Source organism: Equus caballus, chromosome 18 (genome assembly GCF_041296265.1).
Source record: "Equus caballus isolate H_3958 breed thoroughbred chromosome 18, TB-T2T, whole genome shotgun sequence".
In the NCBI taxonomy this organism is placed as follows: domain Eukaryota; kingdom Metazoa; phylum Chordata; class Mammalia; order Perissodactyla; family Equidae; genus Equus; species Equus caballus.
The window spans coordinates 60,822,929-60,842,061 of NC_091701.1; the positions used below are offsets into that span (position 1 = coordinate 60,822,929).

Consider the following 19,133-nt stretch of genomic DNA (forward strand, 5'->3'; position numbering starts at 1 on the left):
CATGGCTTGATAAGAGGTGTGTAGGCCTGCACCTGGGATCTGAACTGGTGAACCCCAGGCCACCGAAGTGGAATGTGCGAACTTAACCACTGCACCACCAGACCAGCCCCCACTGGGTTCAATTTTTGGTTTTTGCATTAAGCCATTCCAGAGGCACATAATTGCACTACATTGTGGCTTTAATTTGCATTACCTGAAAACTAAATATAGTCACTTTAAGGTCTGAGATTTGATCCTTATGTGGCAATTCAATGCAGGTTTCCAAGCTAGCTACTCCAAACTCTGACCCTAAACTAGATAGCCCTCTACTCAGTCAATCTTTGACCCTAGAGCATAGCCTCTGGAGTCAAGTAGACCTGGCTTTGATTCCAGACTATTCTACCTAGACAAGTTATTTAACCTCACTGAACTTCATTTTCTTTGCCTGTAATATAGGGATACTAATGACCATATTCTAATATTATCCCTACAACTAGAATTAATGTAGGTAAGATCCCTGGTACATAGTGGATACTCAAGAGATATTATTACCATGAGCTGGAAGCACAAGAGATGCAAAGAAATCAGACTAGAAAGAACACTGGATTGAGAGTTGAGGCTTGTGCTCTAGTTCTGACTCTACCACTAACTAGCTATGAAAACTTGGCCAAAGCATTTAATGTCTTAAAAGTTTTTTGTTTATTCATCTATGAAATAAGAGAGCTGCACTAGATGTCAGGTTTTTCCAAAATGATTGTTCTATAATTCTATAAATATAACAAAATCTCAGCCATTAATAAGTTCATACTAAGAAGAGAAGTTAAGATATGGACTAAATAATGAATAATCATACCAATTTCTGGCAAATATGCTCAGAAATACAGAGCTACAAAAAGAAAAGTGTTACTACCATTAAAGTCAAAGCGAAGAGAAACTTATTTTCATTGGAAGAATCAGAAAACACTTCATGAAAATAGTAGCATTTGAATTAGGACTTGTAGCATGAATGAGGACAGAGAGTAAGTTTAGACAGGAGGTGGAGGGAAAGCATTGAAGTAAAGGAAGGAGAGTGGACATAGGCTCAGGAAGGGAAGCATAAGACAGGTCCTAGGGGACAATGAGTCATCCAGAATGACTGTAGCATAGGATTTGCAAAGGGAGGAAGGAGGTGAGGTAAATGGAGAGTAGGTATAAAGTGTTTGGAATGCTAGAAGAGTCAATATTTCACTCAGTTTAAAGTGAAGGGTCATTGCAAATTATGGAAGAAGGGAGTGACATAACCATGACAAAGCTCTAAAGACTAATCTGATAACTCTAGAAACAAGGAACTGTGGAAGTGAGCTTGAGATTAGATCAGTTTGAGAAATATAAAATTTTAGATGAGGGGGAAAAGGTTTTGAAGAAAAAAGGCACAAAGGAAAGAGAAGAGAGATAAGTAATTTTCCAAGGACATAATTGAAAGGACTTGATATTTATTTTACTATAGAAGACAAGAAGTAGGGTGACATCAAAAATAACTGAGATTTGAAGTCTAAGTGACAAGAGGAGTAGAAGCACAGGGAAACATTTTATGCTTTCCTTAATAGCGATTGACAAAGAGGCTCAAAGCTGATAGGCAAGGCTGTTCATCAAAGCAATATTTCTCAAATAACAATTTACTAGAGACTTTGATAAGTTTATAGATATTCAGCACAAAGAGGTTTCCACTGTAAATTTATGAAACACTAAATATCATATCTTCCTCTTAAATATTTACATTTAACATAAACACAACAAAGTTCTGGGATTCTGTATAGTAATGTGTGTGTGTGTGTGTGTAAAACTATTAAATCTCATGGGACACTAGCGTTGCAAGGGACGACACTTGGAGACACATGCACACACATGCTCCTGAACTTACTCCTAGAGAATAAGTATGTGTTAGAATAAACCTCTTCAGGATAGATCAGTATCATTGAGGTAGACATGTCTAAGAGATGGGTAGAGAAGGAAATTGTCACTGGGGATAGAGCTGAGATCTGCAAATGTAAATTTAGGAACCACCTAACACAGGACATAGTTGAGATTTATGAGAACAGGTGGTTTTGCAGGGGACTGGAGAAGTTAATGAGAGAATGTGGAAGTCACACACAGTCCTCATTTTAAAGACTAATGAATAGAAGGAAGAGAGAAAAATGAAGAGAAATTGAACTGTAACTTGACAGAGTAGAAAACCTAAGGGAAAATTATTTTAGAACGAGCATCTCCAAGTTGCATAATAAGTTATTGAGATATCACCTAAGCATTCTAGTCTGAGATAAGTCTTAAATATGGACTTCCAGAGCCTTCCCTCAGAGTCCCAATCTTTAAAGGAAAGTCCAGAACCAATACTCCATCTGGAAGTCCTGAGACCATTGTCTGCTCAAATTTAAACTCATAGCTGTAAGGTGGCCTTAAATGTCCTAATGTTTACATTTGTGGGTAGAACTCCTCAGGATAACACACTAACTGGCACAACCATTCGTTTTCTAAGTATATAGTAAATTTTTCTCACACAAGAAATTCTAGGCATTCTGGTGTCTGGCAGGAGAGGAGGAAGAAAGAAAAGAGCATGGAGTGGGAGGGAGCAACAATCATATTTTTAGACATCTGTAAGAGTTGCAAATTAAAAAGTTAGATGCAAGCTAGGCTCCTTCACCAATGCAGTGTTGACATAGCCTCCATTAAATGAATAAATGAGGCTAAATTACCAATTGGGCTAATAAGAGAGGGGGAAACAATGTGTTGGTAGGTAAGAAGAAGGATAAAGCATATCAAATTATCCAGATTGTACACACTGATCAAAATTACTCAACTTTAGCAGCTCAACTTCCACGAGTTTATCTAAAAGCTGATATACAGAATTAAGAATAATTTTTATGTAAAGTTTAGGTCAATGGTCATTTGGTACAGCTGTTTAGCTCCTCAGAATGTAGTCAGAAAATGTTGTCCATTTTTTAAATAAGCAAAAATCGAGAAATAATGGATCGGGGCTGGCCCGATGGTGCAGCTGTTAAGTTCGCACATTCCACTTTGGCGGCCCGGGGTTTGCCGGTTTGCATCCCGGGCGCGGACATGGCACGCCTTGACAAGCCATGCTGTGGTAGGTATCCCACATATAAAGTAGAGGAAGATGGGCATGGATGTTAGCTCAGGGCCAGCCTTCCTCAGCAAAAAGAGGAGGATTGGTGGCAGATATCAGGGCTAATCTTCCTCAAAAAAAAAAAAGAATGGATCTACTCTAGAAATGGAAAGCATTTTAGACAAATTGTGTTTTTACCACCCTGTACCACAAAAACAATATCCTTTAGTAAAGCTTTTACAAATATTTGATTCTTAAGAGAGAGGAAAATAGCCTTGTTAAGATATTATATTGTTTGCCTAATATTGAATGTGAGATTTATTTTCTGTCCAGAAAATAGATTCTTAGAATACTATTTCAGAAAAAAATCACAATAAAGAAAAACATTCCAAAAGAAAATAACAAAAGATGGAGGTTTCATGACACTCAAGAGTGGTCTATGGTACGTTAAAATAAAACATCATCAAAACAGTAAATTTCAAGCATTTTGAGTATTAGAAAATTTACAGAAAACAAAGCCTAAAAGTAAAGATGAATAGGGTGGGTACTGTCAAATTATAGTTTCATCATTTCTATTAATGAAACCACAATGAAGTCATAATGAAATCTAGTTCTAGTCTTGCACAACCTAAAAACCATTTACTTCAGTATCTACAAGGGTCTTCCTGCTGCCTAGGAAAATGCTGTTTATATTATGGTAGCAACAAATCTCTTCTGTTTAGAAACACTTTCAAAGCAACTCCTGAACTTTATCTTTCTTTTCCCTCCTCTTTCTTTACTCCTTCTGGAGACAGTACTTTATGTCCTAAAATTCCTAATAAGTGCTTCATATGTCAAACCTATGTTTGTACAGTCATCATAGTAAGTCGTGTGACCCAGAGAACACGTGGTAATTCACTTTTGCTCAGTTTTTTTCCTTGCTCCACTTCTAGAAGAAAAAAATTTTCATGGATATCATGGATATTAAATAATTCTGAGTAGCTGGAAAAATAATTTTTAAGGTGATTCAAATTACTTCCTTGGCTAGTGAGAATGGGTTATACCTCAAGGAAGGTTCGTATGGCTGGCCTGGCATATGCACCAAGGTCTCCTAGCATCATCTGTTATGAAGATGCAATCTGTAGAGGTGAGCCACACTTCATCTGCTTGTTCATAATATCAGTTCTCTTCAATATGTCTTCCTCTGACTTGGTGTGATCCCTTGAGCTTCAATTTCTTCACCTATGAAACGGGGATCTACAGTTTCTTTTCTACTTCATAAGGTTACTGTATGAACAAATAGTTTAACAGATGTAAAATTTTTTTCCAAAACTCTTGATATGAGATTCTATACAAGCATAAGCCACCATTATTCAAAATAGTATTATTCACAGATTTTGAATGGTCTGCTTTTCACAAAGTGTTAATGTAAGGCAATGCTTTAAAAAAAATCTCCTCAGGATGAAACAGGAAAAAGATCCAAGGGCTAGGTAAAATGCTGCCAAACTTGTGTGTACAACGATACCTGGGCGTGATAATCCACAGATAACGCCCATCTGTTATCTCTTAATTTACCCTTGGCTGTTTCAATAAAGTGACATTGTTCATCATTCTCAATCTTTTCAAAATCTTTCTTCCTCCTTTTTTCAAACTCAAGCTATTGTAGTTAGGTAAGAGAATATTAGTCATTCACTCAACTAGGCAACTTTGCTGCCCTAGCTTCTCTAAGTGGAGACGAAAAATGGTAAGGATAGAGAAATTTCTTGGGGTCAGATGATCTTCCAGGCAACATAAATAAGAAAAAAAATAAAAGAAGAAAAAAGACTAGCTGAAGCAAAGTGAATTTCAGAAAAGTAAAGGAGGAACATGTTGGGAAAATTTAGGGGAACAAAAATGTATACCTTGGAACACTGATTTCTGGAGATATTATATAGAAACAGAAGAATCATATAGAAATAGAATATGTTTGGGAAAATACTGGAGTAAACAAACTTAAGTTTTACTTCAAAAATTCAAATATGTTTTGTAAATCTCTAAGAGGAGAGGGAGTATGACAGGGAGTATTTCCTAAAGTTATTTGATGCTTTTGTTCGAGTCTCTCAGGGGAATGGTGTTCTGTGATGAAATAGCGTTTTGGAAACACTGAGCTCAGGAGTTCCATTCATCAGATTTGTCAGTTTTAATTAAAGATCAGGTGGGCAACAGCACATATTCATAAAATACATCCATATGGCTGTTGACTCACTAGCCCTAACCCACCTTTCAGCCACATATCCCTCCACGGGCAGAAGCTCAGCTCTATGCTGGCCAATCAGGAATTCTCCTTAACGCCAAAACTCTCCCAATACTTCACACACTTCTGTATTCCCATGCCTTTGCTCATGCTATACCATCTTCTTGATGTCTTTTCCTTCTACTTGCCTGTCAAAATCCTATGCACCCTTCAATGTTCACTCGCCAATGTTTCTCCTTCTTCTGTCACTGTACTTCATATGTGCTTCTCTTTAGGGCAGTAGTTCTCAAACTTGGCTGCTCATTAGAAATATCTAGAGAGTTTTAAAAAACGCTGATTCCTGAGTTTCATGCAGCGATTTTGATATAATAGATCTGAGATACAACCTGCGCTCTTGGAGTTTTTTAAATTCCCCAGTGATTGTTAAGATACAGTCAATGTTGAGAACCACGCTTTGGAGTTCACGGTCATTTGTCTCTGCACTTTAGAGACAAACAACCTAAAACAAGGGTTTAAGAGCTTTTTTTAAAGAAGAAACTTAACTCTCTTCATATTTATTGGTCCCCTATACCCACAGATATTTTTGAATGAAAAAAATAAAAGAAAAAAAATTGGCTTATATTTCAGTGATCATGCTAACCTTATTGAAAGGTTTTCCAAATTACTCTGCTCTTTCATTCCTATTGTATGTAAATTATATCCTTAAGGAACGTGGCTCCCAAATCTAGCTATGAATCAGCATAAACTGGGGAGCATGTAGAAATACATCAAAGCTTTCTACTCCCTTACCTACTAAAGTAGAATATCTGAAGTTAGGGTTTCAGAGCTTGTTTTATTTTTGTTTTGTTTTGTTTTGTAAGCTGCAATTGTAATGTCAATAGCAAACAGATCCATTTTGTGAATCATTGATTTAAAAGAGAAATTACGTAATTTCCGCTTTTAAGAAAATATTTACTTAATATAGTGGTGTTCGGGAGGGTTCAGTAAATTAAACAATATCATAAATCTATTTCATAAAAATAATTTTTAAAAGATAATCATTATTCCTAGAGAATACACATAGATGAGACTCAAATATGATTCAAATGCACAAGGAAGCTTTATTTTATTTTAATATTTACAATGCCTTCTTTATATGTCATAGTTCTAGTGGAATTGAAATTGAATTGCCCAAAATTATATAATTAATTATATTCAGCTTCTATTAAAATAACTAATTTTCTCCAGTCTGTTAGCATAACACTTGGTAAAAATCAATTCTCCAAAAAGTACTGCGAAAATGTGGGCCATCGTTGTGAGTGTAATGGCTCATGTTTTAGGCAATTAGGTGAAAGTTTTTTAACTTTTAATTTTTTAACCAGGAATCTGAGGTATGTTAAACCCTGGAGTCAGGTGCGACACATTTGACCCATTAGCGACATGAGAATCAACTAGACTTCACTATTCTGTTAATATGTATATTTTTTCCTATCCTCACTGGTCTCTCAGATAGCTTTAACAACATGAAATAAAAATTCAAATTATGTGCTGTCTCTTCAATGGCTGAATGAACTATGGATGGACTAAAGGAAAGAATCAGAAAAAGTGCAAGAGCTTTTAAAGAGCATTAATTGCATTAATTGACCCAAATGGACTGCTTCCCATTAGTAATGCCCTCCCACACTGACTCTGGGCTTGGCCATGCGACTTTTTGATTTTTCCAATGGGACAGTAGCAACTTGACTCATTCAGACTCAATTAGACCTTGAAAAAAGTGTTTGTGAGATTCTACTTCCTCTCATGGATTTCTGCTGCTACCCTAAGAACATGTCCAGGCTAGCCTGCTGGAGGGATATGAGAGACTCATGGAGGAAACCCAAATTGTGTGTAACCCGTGTCCTCCGAGACCAGCCAGCTCACAACAAACCCACAATCTCGCCATAGATGCATGAGGAAGCCCATTGAGATCAAGCAAATTTACCACGGGTCACAGAACCACTTAGCTGATCTGTAGACTCATGTCATTTTAAGCCACTGAGTTTTAGGAAGATATATAAACAACAATAGCTGATATAATTGTCTTCCGTGTTTGAAAGGCTGTCCTATGAAAGAAACAGTTTGGATCCTTCTTGTTCCAGTTCTACTAAGAAACAAAAAAGTTTATACTGACTGGAAGACAGATTTCCATTTAAGAAAGTACTTTCTAACAGGTTACAGTTGTTCAAAGGTGGAATGGGCTATAGGCATTGAATTCCCCAGTTCTGGAATAATTCAAATTGAGGCTAACATAAACGCATTTTATTCATTTAATAATTACATATTTCTTTAAGTATTTTCTTTAATGCTACAAGATTATATACAGATTATCAGTACAAGTTTATTCATTTGCTCATTCTTTAACTTGTATGAGAATCAAGAACCAAGAACCCATCTCTCTAGTAATCCTCTTAGATGTAGCCACCAGAATTTTCAGCTAAGATTTACTGGCCATCATTCACCCTGAAAATGGAGAGATAACAACTAGGTGGACCTAAATAAATAAATTATTTATTCTATCATTCATTTATTTCAAGGGTCACCAGCTAGCAGTCTGCCGTTGGATTTTGTTTTAGCCTTTCAGTGTTTTTAAAAATGTGAAACTAAATGTTTTTTGTTTCCCGTCGACCACAGTTCTTAACACCTCCTATTTCACTCATTTACAATACTGACCTCATCCCTTTAGGTATTTAAGTTTGAAGACTGGGTAAATGCTAACTTATGACACACATTCTATCAAAAGCTATGGGAAATACAAAGATGAATTCAATAATGATTGTAGCTTCAGGAATCTTATAGTTGTAGAGGAGAGTTGATCCCCTTACTCAAATAATTATAATAATATGAAGTGATATGTGCAGTAAAAGAGATGCAGATAAAATGACATGGGATCTCAGAGTTCAAAACAATTGGATGCAGCTGGGCTGAGCAGCAAATGCTTTATTAGTGGGCACAGAATTAGTAGGAATCTCTTTTTTCTCTTTTATGTTGTTTCACAAAGTTACATCATCAGAGTAAAAGCTATAAGCATTTGGGTTTTTCATTAGAGGAGATATCTAACAAATAGGTGGCCCCAGACTATCACATGTCTCTACTTTCATCCAAATTTTAATTTAATGATATAATTTAAAAGTGACTTGACTGAGTGGGATTTTCCTTTCCTTGTTCAATTAGGAGTCAAAACTTGCCACGTTTGTATATGAAAGATACAGCCCTGCTGTTTTTCATTACCATTGATCTCCAAACAATTTGTTCCAAGCTCTTTGGTCATTAAAAATGTCAAATTAAATATTAATATTTTTAAAGCTGAAGTGATAATTTTCATAATGAAAGCCCAAGACTTTCAATGTCTATGAACAAGTGGTTAATAAATATATAATTAATATTTAAATGCCTGTTTTGATTTAATAAACAACTCTTCTAAAAATAACGTCCTAAGATCCTAAAGCCTGGAGTCACCAAAACACTAAAAATAGACACCAATTTGACTCAGAATCCATAACAAAAAATATGGTTTTAATGCAGCAGGCTTGGATGTTATGAAGATAACAAATCTGGAAGCTTTGTCATCTGTTCCTTCAAAAGCACTGTGACTCTCCCTATGCACTTCCAGCAGCTCCAATTCAGGAAATGTTGGATTTTCCTCAATTAGAGTTCATGTCCAAGTGGCCTTAATCAAATACATAAATAAACGGAAGCTTTCCCATGAGAACTAAGTATGAAAATTATGTCATGTTCAGTCACAGAACTGAAGAGACTGGTTATATGAGTACTGCAGACTTCTTTAATCTTATTCTGTTTCTACAAACCTAGACATCGTCTTTAATCTTCTTCTTATTATTTTTCATTACTTTTTACCTAAACACTATATCTAACAGGCTGATTATTCCAAATATAAAATTCTCCAGATGGTATAAAACCATTACATTATCCCCAGTATATCATTTTACCTGCATAATCTTGATTTTCCTCATCCCAAACATTACAAATATTTGAAAAGTCATTTCTAAATTATACCAATGTAATTATTGCCAAGTTTTGCTAGCTTAGAAAACAAGATTTGTGTAGCTCCTGAGTGAGAGATATTTTCCCGTGTTTTAATCTATTCCCTGTTCTTGGATCCATAACCAAAATCATTAATTGTGGATTTAATACTTCTTTATGAAGTTGTTCTGAAGATTACATGCATGTAAGTTGCCTAAGAATATGCTAAGATTTCTATGAACAGCAGATCTTAGTATAATATCTACTGCTGCAGCGGCGGCTGCTGCTAAGTTTATTGGAAATAATTTAAATTTGTGTTGACTATGGATGAAATAATAGCAGCAAGAGTAAATTACTTCCTGCCTGACTTTAAAATGTATAACAAATTATAGTTTGCCTAGTCGTGATGACCACTAAAAGATTAGAGCTATTTTTATCACAACTAGAAAAAAAGGCACACAAGTGTCTGATAATTACTTTTATGATAAATATTACCTGCCTTATATTCATATGTTAATTGTTTTGCTTTAATATTTGTAATCTATTTTAAAGATCAATTTGTGTCTGTTCCTTGTTTTATGTCATACGATGACCTTTGACCAGCACCAATAACATCCTGACCTAGACAACAAAAAAATTAATTTTTAATAAACGTCTTATAAAATATATTTGTTCTTCATTAATTTTTATTATGTCCAACAGTGTCATAAACTTTAAGTTCATTGCACTATGTCTATTTTCCGAAGTATTTTTTACTTTCATAGCAAAGGGGAATAATTTAAATATGATCGTTTTTTCTACCAATTAATTGTCACTTACATAAAAATCATCATTTTATTTTTTTAAAACCTTGAAATTAAATTTCCAGTATGTAACTATGTAACCATTGCAGGTAAATTCATTTTCTCCTCTCTCTCTTTTTTTAATAAATGAATTTCCAATCACTTTTGTCTTAGAGCCAACAACTGGAAAATACTTTCATAAATACGGAATTCTATAATATTTTGGATTTGATTGACATAGAGCTTTTTCCTATGAGGAAATTCATTGCACAAAAAAGAAAATATGTTTAACATATTATAGTACTTCAGCAACTCATTCTTAATTTTTTTCTATGAATTCTTTTTAACTTTGATGACTTTGTACTAAACATATTTCTGTATAAAGTATGTATTTCTGATGAGAGGAAGGTGTTAAAAAGAGACTTAAATCAAAGAACACTGTAAATACTTAAATATTTATGAGACAAAAATACCAATGTCCAAAATATATTACAATTTCTTTAAATTTTGTAGTGATTTTACATTTTATATTCTTTGCTTTGGTTTTTTATTGTTCCCATAACACTGAAGGAAATGAGTCTGAAATATCTGAATATTTGAATACTATCTGGACACCTTGCTTAGAAAACTACTGTAAATCGGCAAAATCAGTCAGATATTTCACCTTATTAATGTACAAAAGTCTGAAATGCAGTGTGGCCCCTCCATATAAGCAACTTATGTTTTAGTTTGACACTAATGTTAGTACACTGAACTTAAATGTGGGAATAATAAAAATTATTACACTCCAAAGGTGTGATTTTAAATATGTAACAGATATTTTATGATATTCCTCTATAAAGCATAGATCACACCTTGAAATTAGAATTCAGACATAGTAATGGTTACTAAACATCCCCATTAGGTCTACAAACAAAATCAGAATCTGCCTTTCTTATTTCATCCTACTGTTTTCTACATCTCTATGTGAAGAAAATATCCTGCCAAAAACACACTCAGAATTCCTCTGCTAACAGATACTTGTAAAAATAAAACTTTTGAAAAGGCATAAAGAGAAGAAACAGCATGTTCTAAATGCTGTGAAGATCTCAACATGATTTTCATTAGTGTTGGGCCCTGGCAGCCATTTGACTTGCCCTTTAATGTCTCAGATCCTGGATGCATAGACCAGTTCTCAATTCCAGGGCTGCTGAAGAACTCTATGCATGATTTTGTTTGTGGCTTTTTAAGTGCTACTTTTAGTGGAAAGTCACCACAAAAATAACGTATCCACTTTTGAATCCTGAAGAAGTTCAAAAGGTTGTTGGTTCCAAACAACACTAAATAAGGCTTAACATATAAGAAAAGTTTCAATTTATTTTTAAATTCATTTTTTTCTCTACTTACTTCTAGAAGGAATTTGAAGTAACAAATGGAAAATGATGCACATATAACAGAATTTGGTAACGTAAAATATCAAATCAAGTAGGAGGAGATAATTATAACAAAAACCAAGACTTAAACTCTTCATGGCAGTAAAACTCAGATAAGAAATATTTTTCAGTGATGCAACTTTATTAGGAGAAACAGATTTTTCTTGGCACCAAGGTTTAAGGTTGATTTATCCCATGGGAATAGAAAGTTCACTGAGCAATATGTGTACAATAAGACAGAGGTGCAATAAGATAGAAGTGTCTTCAGCAATTGTTTACTGAAGTTACACGAAGCTACCTCATTTGAATGTGTTATAAATTGATTAATCTATTTATATAAAGAGATAAATTATGATTACCAGACATTAAACTCTGTGATAATACAGAAAAAGAGGTTTTTAGAAGTCTAAATGAACATGTCTATAGGAGGGCTCTAACATCAAGTGGTGATTCACATCTTGGATTTTAAGAATCTATGTAATTTTATTTTATAACTGCTAGGAACAAAATCAATGTTGTTGACTGAAAACATTTTAATACAGATTTTGTGATAGTGCTTCCTTCCCGGAAAATTATAAAACTTAAAGTGTTTCTCTTTAGTAGAGGGAGAATCATCTTTTCTCTATACAAATCTGAGCTGCAAGAACATCTGCAGGCAAAACCACAAAGGGTGTTCAAGATGCACCATTTACATATGCTCAGGGCTGAATCATCTCATTAATCCCAAAGTTCCACATGATATGATTAAAGAGATCATACAAACTCCCACCTTGGCCATAAACGAAACTTTGCCTTTATTCCTTGCCTCACAGACTTGGTGTGAAAATACACATCTAAACTTTCTACAGAAGATTTTTAAAACATAGATTTGATAACCTAACTATGTGAGATGATTTGAGAATGACCACTGTAAGAGACACAGTGAGTCTTACAGGCAGAATCTAATAGCACATAAGATTCCTGCCAGTCTTCCCAGTATCGTATCCAGCCATGGAATTGCAAATGTCCACCATCTACTTTAAAATCTCTCAGCTAACTTTTTACACTTGATGGATGACTTTTGCTCTCTGAAATTTAGGGAGATTTTCCTGATGAAAAATTGATGCTAATTCAGTCTCAAAAATTAAATTAAAAAAAAATCTTGCTCTTACCTCTCTCAATTCACTTAGGTGTCAGAATTAGTCATCACTGAAATCTGTCTCTTCATTATAATTTCCCAGGACATTTTTACCTCCTTTTTGGCACTCATGGTCTACTTGTGCCATAGTTATCTAGGTATATACTAGAGGATATGACATGTGAGGGCAGATACGGTTTGTTTTTCTTTGTCATATCTGACCTTCCCAGTGGCATAGCCCAGATTCTGGACACCTGTAGTCAATCAGAGAAGACCATGTGAATTGAATTAAAACTGTGGGCTCAGTCGCAGGAGAAAGTAGCCTGTATATAAAAATTTTAACATTGTCAACATGTCAGGTATTTCTAAAAAACTCTTGCACTGATCTCTTTTAATGATTGAACTTTTAAATGAATTATTTATAAACAGCCAAGATATTATTTTTTACAAAATTTCTGTTAAACTTGCAACCAGCACATAGGAAACAGCTTAACACAGATTTGCTTACCCAGTGGATTGAGAACCAATGTGCAAAGTCCTAAGGAAGTGGGGTGCCAACAAGTATATATTGAGAAGGAAAGGTCTGGTCCATAGGTCTCTGACCAGAAAGGACAGGCCTGAGAAAGTTGTCTCAATGTAAGAGACTGGACACTCCAGGGGTAGCCCAAAGGGACAAGGGACCTAGGAAAGGAGGCTGACCAAGAAAATGAAGTGGGGCATAGGATAAGGGCCAGAGATGCCAAAGGCAAGCTTAAACCACTTCCCAACTTGCCCTAAAGTACAACTAGCTATCAGACAGCCCATGCTGTATTTTACTGAAGAGCAGCCCAAGACTTTCTCTGAAGAATTATGCCTAGTCATTTGAATCCTTTAAGATACTGTCCTCCTCCCTTTTCCCTCATCAAAATCATATCCTGAAAAAAGCAGAGCCAGCTGTCAACATGCCAGTTGACCAATCAATCCCACCTCCACGTCTGGCCTTAACCTGTGTTCAACATTTGCTTGAAATGATTGCCTGGGTGAAATTATCTCCTCTTTAGTAGCTGCGTTTTCTCTTCTAGGTCACCAGAATCACGAAGCATCATTTGAATTTACCAAATTTTATTCTAATTATCTGGGCAAAGAATCTCAGCTTCTACAAAGGATCTGTACTTTACATAAAAAAGAACAGAACTTCAGTTGAACTGCAATTCCACTGCAAGTGGCACCTAAGCATATAATTCATCAGGAGGGGATAGGACGGGGCATAAGCCAGTGGTGAAGTACCTCCAGGCTCAATCGCCACAGCTCCCCCATAGGGTAATATACTACAGTTTATGGCTAAGTGGATCCGATTTTACCCAGCACAACCTTGCCTTCTTGAACTTCTGCAGGTGCCCTCTTTGAGTGGTGCCTCAGTGGAGTTGAGTCTAGAATTATCTAGGCAATTGTCATGTCTTTTTGAAGTCACACATGCACTTAGGAGAAAATAGAAATTAATTACATAGAACTGGGAGAACTTTTCAGAAAATATGGAAAGTGAATACACATCTTGAGAGTCATTTTGGATTTCGGGTTATTTACCCACCACTGCATAAAATTTACAAATGCATATTTAAGTAGACAGTTTGTGATATTAAATCCATATTTGTAGATTTACATATGATTTATCTTCAAAAGAAGGTTTTAAAACAGATTTGAGCTAGAATTTGGTTTTACGCACTACAAAAGTATATTTTTCTTTCTAAAAATACTGTAATAATGCTTAATCAATACAAAAATACAGCCACATTTTATATAATTATACTCCTTGAGGCCTACTCTTATTCATTATGTAACAACCACGGAATGCCAGGAATTCCATCCATAAACTATTATCCTGTAGTTAATTCTAGATCAACAACTAGTGGCTGTGACTTGACTTTAATATTAATATTACTAATAAGAAGTATCTTTGCTATGTTTAGGATATTATTTTGGGAGAGGCACAAAATTGATATATAATTAAGTTCTTTTTTTAATCTTCTCTTAAGAGGCAGAAATTGTTTGTGTTCATTTTCTAGCTTCTTTAAACTTCTTAATTCTAAGTTCTGAATTCTAAAGTGCATAAAAGATAAAGAATCAAGAGTTAAAGAATCAACAGAGAAATTGCTGCTCTCTTAGAGAAAGAGTGTCCCTCCCCCCAGAATAAAACCTTAGCTCACTCCATTATGCTGTCTCTACATTTTCCTGGCCAAAGATTCCTCCTCAGCATAAAATTTCTCCTATTGCCCAATTGTTTCCTTATCTGCCATTCAGACATTTGTGAACTAGCTGTAAAATGCACAACCTAGTACAATCGCTCTCAAGTTCACATTTGTCTCGCCACAAATTACTGCAAAAAGATGTAGCATTAGCAGCACTAAAACACTACCTCTGAGTGTAATCAGTTGAAAGAATCAGGCACAATATTTCCCATTTAGCGGGTCATTGGAAACAGAGAGGAACTGCATAATGTTTCAGAAGTTTTCCCAGGGCTATGTCATTCATATGCATGAACAGCTAATAGGTTTTTAAAATATATTTTGAGGTGTTGATAAGAGCTTGTACATAGGGTTTCAGAAAATAGAAAATAAAACGACTCCTTCCGTATGCATGAAGTTAAACTTTAGGCACACTTCTGCCTTGCTGTAGCTTGGTGCCAGAATTCCCAATTTAAGGATGAAAGAGATAACTTATTTTTCTTGATAGCCCGGAAACCACCTAAGATGTAACATTACTTACCTAAAGATGGGTCTTTGGAGATGTTTCTTCCTGATTGTGACATGGTCATCCATTTAAGGTGAAGGTTTAACTTCTTCCTGGAAACCACTCCAGAAATCCAGGGAGAGAACGTGGAAGCTTATTCTGATCTATTGTGCTGCAAGAAGTCCAGAAGGAAAAAGTAGTTTCCTCTTTCTCTTTTTGGGTGCTGGGAGAAAACTTCCCTGCTCTCTGCCAGCTGAGCAGTGTGTCCATAGAGGCCACATAAGACAGGCACGTTGGGGCACTCCCCCACAGAGCAGGGTGTGCAAAAACCACCAAGAGTCACGTTGACACAGGAAAGCGAAGTGCACGAGACCCTCAGAAACAAAACAAAACAAACAGAAAACTTCCTCCCCCAGTGTCACCCAGGTAGGAGCTTCCTAAGTTATTACAGCCATGAGAGCTCTCCTTCCACATGCTGGTCAAGCTCGGAAAAGCTAAGTCCCTCCCTGTCTTTAAAACAGCCTGTTCTGAGGCTCAACTTTTTTCTTCAAAATAAAAGTTGTACAGCTGGTTCAGTAGTCCCATGTGAGTACCCTCTGAAAGTTTGTTCTGTTAAAATAAGAACTGTATACAAATTAATGAAGAAAGATGGGCTTCAGGCTGCGTGGCTGGCTCTGCTTCAAGAGATTATAATTATTTTACAATCTTGCTTTTATTCTCACTGGATGAAGTGTGGAAACAACTCATCATTTTTGGCACTCATAACCTAATAACCTACACTTGGCTAAAGTTGAAGATGCTATTTCAACTGATAGAAGCGCATGCAAAGCTGGCCAGAACTACTAAGTTAGAAAAACAAAAATTGCTCAATTCTATCAGCGACATTGTACCCAGATGTCTGTACCCAAGTGTGGCTTTCCAACTAAGGGGGGGACACTGCAAAAAAAAACAGGGAAACACACGCACATACACAAACTCTTTTTTAAAAAGTCTCCAAATCTCCTTGGGAACCTAAGGTTTTTATATTGTATGATCAAATTTGAATTTATAAAAATAAAAAGAAAGAAAAGTAGGTAGAAGAGAGAAGTTGTGAACAGCTGAAAATAAATGACATTAAAAAGTGTTTTATTTGGAAGACTTAGACTCACACTGCAGGAACTCTTGTTCTGGTTACAGATAAGGCAAATCCTCATATTTTAATATAACTTATTTTGGAGACATTCCTCTATCTGAACCACTAATAAAACTCCTACTCAATCAATAATGTGATGAGATTTCAGGTCAGAGGTTGGGTATGTAATAAAATAAATCATTTCAAAGCATGAGTAAAATGTTTTAAAAATAGACATGTAATAAAAGGGGGGGGGGGACAGAAACATACACGTCTTTAGTTGAATGCTCCATAAAAATAAGGATCAATGCCACAGAGGGAGACATGATCTATATGGCTGCAATTTGCAGTTCTTAACACCCTCTGAACACTTCCACAGGAGCGAGAACACCTTTTTATTTTCTTCCCAGAGGAGAGACAAGGAAGGAGAAGAGGATTACAAAAAAATCACTGATTTTATTGAACAGTTCTAATCCCCACTAGAAAATGGAATGAGTCTGAGAGAGCTTTGAACTAAAAATAAAATAAATGCGTTCTAGTCCTAGTTCTATCACAAATATGCTGGGCCATTGTGGGAAAATTTCTTGACCTATCTGAGCCCCAGTTTCCTTGTTTGTAAAATGAAGTTATAGTATTAATTGAATTCTATGTTCCTTTCCAGCTTTAATAGTACCGTTGTGCTATTTCTAAATATGATTAGCCTGCTTCTTGCAAAGGAACTAGCACAGATGTTATGATGCCCAATACTCCAAAAAATATACATTTATTATATAAAGTTATAAATAAACAAAGAATTTACAAATAAAAAGGTAGATAATTTTATATTACATATTTTTATGTAGCTATTATATATTTATATAGTGACGTCTAAATTAATGTTCCCTTCACTATCAATAAGCATCCAATCATAAATTCACATGTGGGTAATACTGAAGTTAAATCTGGAGACAATCGCTATGCAAACTAATATGCAGACCTTTGGAGTAGATGCTTCATCATAACCAAATGCTTTGGCTTTCTTTGTATAGAAAGATTCCTAACTAATAACAAATTGTAAAGGTCTTCTGGAAGGATTTTTGCATTTATGGGTGACATTCAATTTCTGTACTGATGGTTTACCTATATCACCATTAATTTAGCATAAATAGCCCTCAGGGACAACCAAAGAGAATAAGTCCATTAACTTTCATTTTGTCTAATTTTGAATTAGAAAAATGAGATGATTTCTTCATTAACATGATGAAAGGAACTCAACACAAATACTAATAAACATCTAGCCAAGCCACACTTCAAACGGCAAGCAAGTATACATTCTAACTTGAAGCTCAAAGGCTTAGCAACTGCGGAATCTGAAAGTTGTTAAATTAATTAGAGCAAATCCATAATGTCTTTGCTTGCATTAGGTTTATAATCTTTTTGCTCTTACATTACTCAGGTAGAAAGCTTAGATTCCCATTTACTTCAAGCACTATATTTAAACACAATCTTAGAACCTAAAGAGCCATGAGAAGATACAAGTAAGTTAAATATTCACTTGGCACAAACAAAAATATGTGTTTCTTAAGTGTTTCCATTAACTTTTTCTCAAAAAGCATTTAAATTTAATACTGGGAAGAAAAGTTTGCTTTATTAACTTATTTAACTTAAATGTAGTATTCAATGAGGTGAAAGGACCTGACTACTGTTGCTTAAATTACAAAAATATATTCCTTAAATTAACACAACTGTATTGGGCAAAATACTAAAATCTATTTTGTAAATAACCAGGTCAATTCTCCTATAGAACAAACTAACCATACTTTATTTTGAATAGTTTTTTTCTGAGAGTGGGGGTCAGAAGTGATATTTATGTTTTTCCTGTTGTAATAAACTTTCTTTCAATATGACTTTGCCTAACACTTCCACCCCCACTTCCTGCTCTCTCTCACACACACATACAGACAAACACACACACACTTCCCCACTCAGCACTGTTAGGTGCTCAATAAATATATCTTAATTTGTTAAAATGCTCAGCTTAAACACACCAACATACCCATCATAACTAACTCATTCTGTGTCATAAAACATAGATCAACTCACAATTTTGTGTTAAGCATCTTGGAAAACAGGTTAGCTTTACTCTTCCTTGTTTTTTTTTTAATCATAATTGTCCTTTCTCTGGCTCTGTTTGTAATATATAAGTGCCAAAAAGTATGCAATGGTAGAAAAATCACATAATATGCCAGCCCAAGACCTGGAAATGAATGTATCTACAGGTTATCATTTTACCACATGAGTCTAGTCAACTATCAGTCTGAGACAAAGTGTATGTTCTTTTTTTTAACACAATTTAATTAAACACAATGTCACAAGTTACACATTTAAGTGGGTTTTAAATTAAGTGTAGAAGAGGGAAGGAAATGCAAGAAAGAAAGGACTGAATGGCATTTTAGATTTTATCATTATATACACATGATATAATTTTAAAATTTTAAAAGCCTGCTTCTTTCACTCTTGCCTCTCCACCTTCCACCAAGGGTAGAACCAGCCCTGTCTTATGATGAGAGCATCTCTTACACTTAAACTCCAGCTCTATAGTTCTCAAACTTTTTTTTTTTGACACATCATGCATGAAAAATGAAACATGCTTGTGATGCTGTCCCAGAAAAGTACCTGGTTCTTGATAAAACCAAGAAAAGTAAAAAGCAGGAACTGCCACGATTTTCATTTGAC

At 35.1% G+C, this 19,133-nt stretch overlaps 1 protein-coding gene across 13 annotated transcripts in view; it reads right to left on the minus strand.

Annotated features, from left to right (window-relative positions):
* Positions 1-19,133, minus strand: part of PDE1A (phosphodiesterase 1A) — a 341,764-nt gene that overhangs the window by 237,907 nt on the left and 84,724 nt on the right. The window contains exon 1 of one of the 13 annotated variants that reach the window (XM_070241388.1): positions 15,344-16,009. The exons of 10 other annotated variants lie outside the window; for them this stretch is intronic. In XM_070241388.1, the coding sequence (XP_070097489.1) occupies positions 15,344-15,396 (53 nt within the window). In that variant the 5' untranslated portion in view covers positions 15,397-16,009. Of the gene's footprint in view, positions 1-15,343; positions 16,010-19,133 lie in introns of those variants that run through there. 2 more of the 13 variants (XM_014732566.3, XM_070241389.1) reach the window with 2 other exon arrangements.